This window comes from Perca flavescens, chromosome 1 (assembly GCF_004354835.1).
Source record: "Perca flavescens isolate YP-PL-M2 chromosome 1, PFLA_1.0, whole genome shotgun sequence".
Classification (NCBI taxonomy): domain Eukaryota; kingdom Metazoa; phylum Chordata; class Actinopteri; order Perciformes; family Percidae; genus Perca; species Perca flavescens.
In genome coordinates, this window is record NC_041331.1 from 44,099,426 (window position 1) to 44,101,119 (window position 1,694).

Consider the following 1,694-nt stretch of genomic DNA (forward strand, 5'->3'; position numbering starts at 1 on the left):
TGAAGGGCAACAAAACCATGCCAGTCTGTAGGTATGGTGAAGGGCAACAAAACCATGCTAGTCTGTAGGTATGGTGAAGGGCAACAAAACCATGCCAGTCTGTAGGTATGGTGAAGGGCAACAAAACCATGCCAGTCTGTAGGTATGGTGAAGGGCAACAAAACCATGCCAGTCTGTAGGTATGGTGAAGGGCAACAAAACCATGTCAGTCTGTAGGTATGGTGAAGGGTAATAAAACCATGCCAATCTGTAGGTATGGTGAAGGGTAATAAAACCATGCCAATCTGTAGGTATGGTGAAGGGTATGTGATGGGGGGGGGTTATTTTAATTCCAAAGGCCAAGGGAACTTTATCAGGATGCATAGTATCCTGGATCCATGAAATAACTAGCCTTTAAATATAGAAATCTGCCTGCCTCTATGGGAATTTAACATAGGGGTGGACTGACTTTACATTGTAGCAAAGTGTAATTTCTTCTGTATTGTCTCATTAAAAGATATAATGAAATATTTAAAAATATTTACTAAAATTTTGTGAGATACTGTATATATATATATATATATATATATATATATATATATATATATATATATATATATATATATATATATATATATATATATATATATATATATATATATATATATATATATATCTTTACGTTGTGTTGTGTGTTTCAGGGCGACTCTGGCGGCCCTCTGGTCTGCCAGAAGGCCGGCGCCTGGACTCTGGTCGGCATCGTGTCCTGGGGCAGCGGTACCTGCACTCCCACAATGCCCGGCGTGTATGCCCGCGTCACCGAGCTCCGCGCCTGGATGGACCAGACCATCGCCGCCAACTGAGCGTCTCTTTGAACCTGATCATCAATAAAAGTCTGAAACTCAGAAACCCATCTGTCGGTGTCATGTGTTCACTCTGAAGAAATCAGGCTAGGCTAACATGCTAACTTACTGTTACAGTGAGTTAGCATGTTAGCATGTTAGCCTATTAATTAACTCGTTTGTTCACACTGAACGCTGATGAAAGTAAAGAAATACTTCTGTCCAATCAGGTGATTTCTCTGTGACAGAGAAACAGTGAGTAAGCATGTTAGCTTAGCATAAAGAATAGAAGCAGGGGTAAAAAGCTAGCCTTGCTCAAAGTTTAAAATACACTGAACAACACCTCTAAAGCCTTTTAAACAGATGTGTTGTTGTCGTTAGTTCACACTGAACGCTGATGAAATAAATACTTTTGTCCAATCAGATGATTTCTCTCTGCCAGAGAAACAGTGAGTTAGCATGTTAGCCTAACTTAGCATAAAGACTGGACGCAGGAAGAAACAGCTAGTGTTGCTCAAAGTTTAAAATACACCGACCAACACCTGTGAAGTTAACTCTAAAACATCATTTTAATTTATACATTTTTGTCTTTTCTTCACTTTGTCCATTTGTGTCTGTAGATTTCTCCTAAATTCCACCAAAGTTAGCATCACATAAAGCCTCATTTGCATATTTAAACACAACATTTCACAGACAAAAATTGTCTTAATGTAAGAAATCAGCTGAAGTTTCCTGATATCTTGCATGATATGGACCGTAACAGGAGGTTGTTTTTAACATTTAAATTGAGACGACAGTACGGGACACCGAACAGACTCGAGTCACCAACCTCACCAGACTGTCAGACGGCCGATTGGGTTAGTGTGTCAGCGC

At 39.6% G+C, this 1,694-nt stretch overlaps 1 protein-coding gene across 1 annotated transcript in view; it reads left to right on the forward strand.

Moving 5' to 3' along the window:
* Positions 1-878, forward strand: part of LOC114556195 (chymotrypsin A) — a 6,090-nt gene extending 5,212 nt beyond the window's left edge. Inside the window, exon 7 of the mRNA XM_028579088.1 lies at positions 681-878. Coding sequence (XP_028434889.1) covers positions 681-842 — 162 coding nt within the window. The 3' untranslated portion in view covers positions 843-878. The remainder of the gene's footprint in view (positions 1-680) is intronic.
* The last annotated feature ends 816 nt before the right edge of the window (positions 879-1,694 follow it).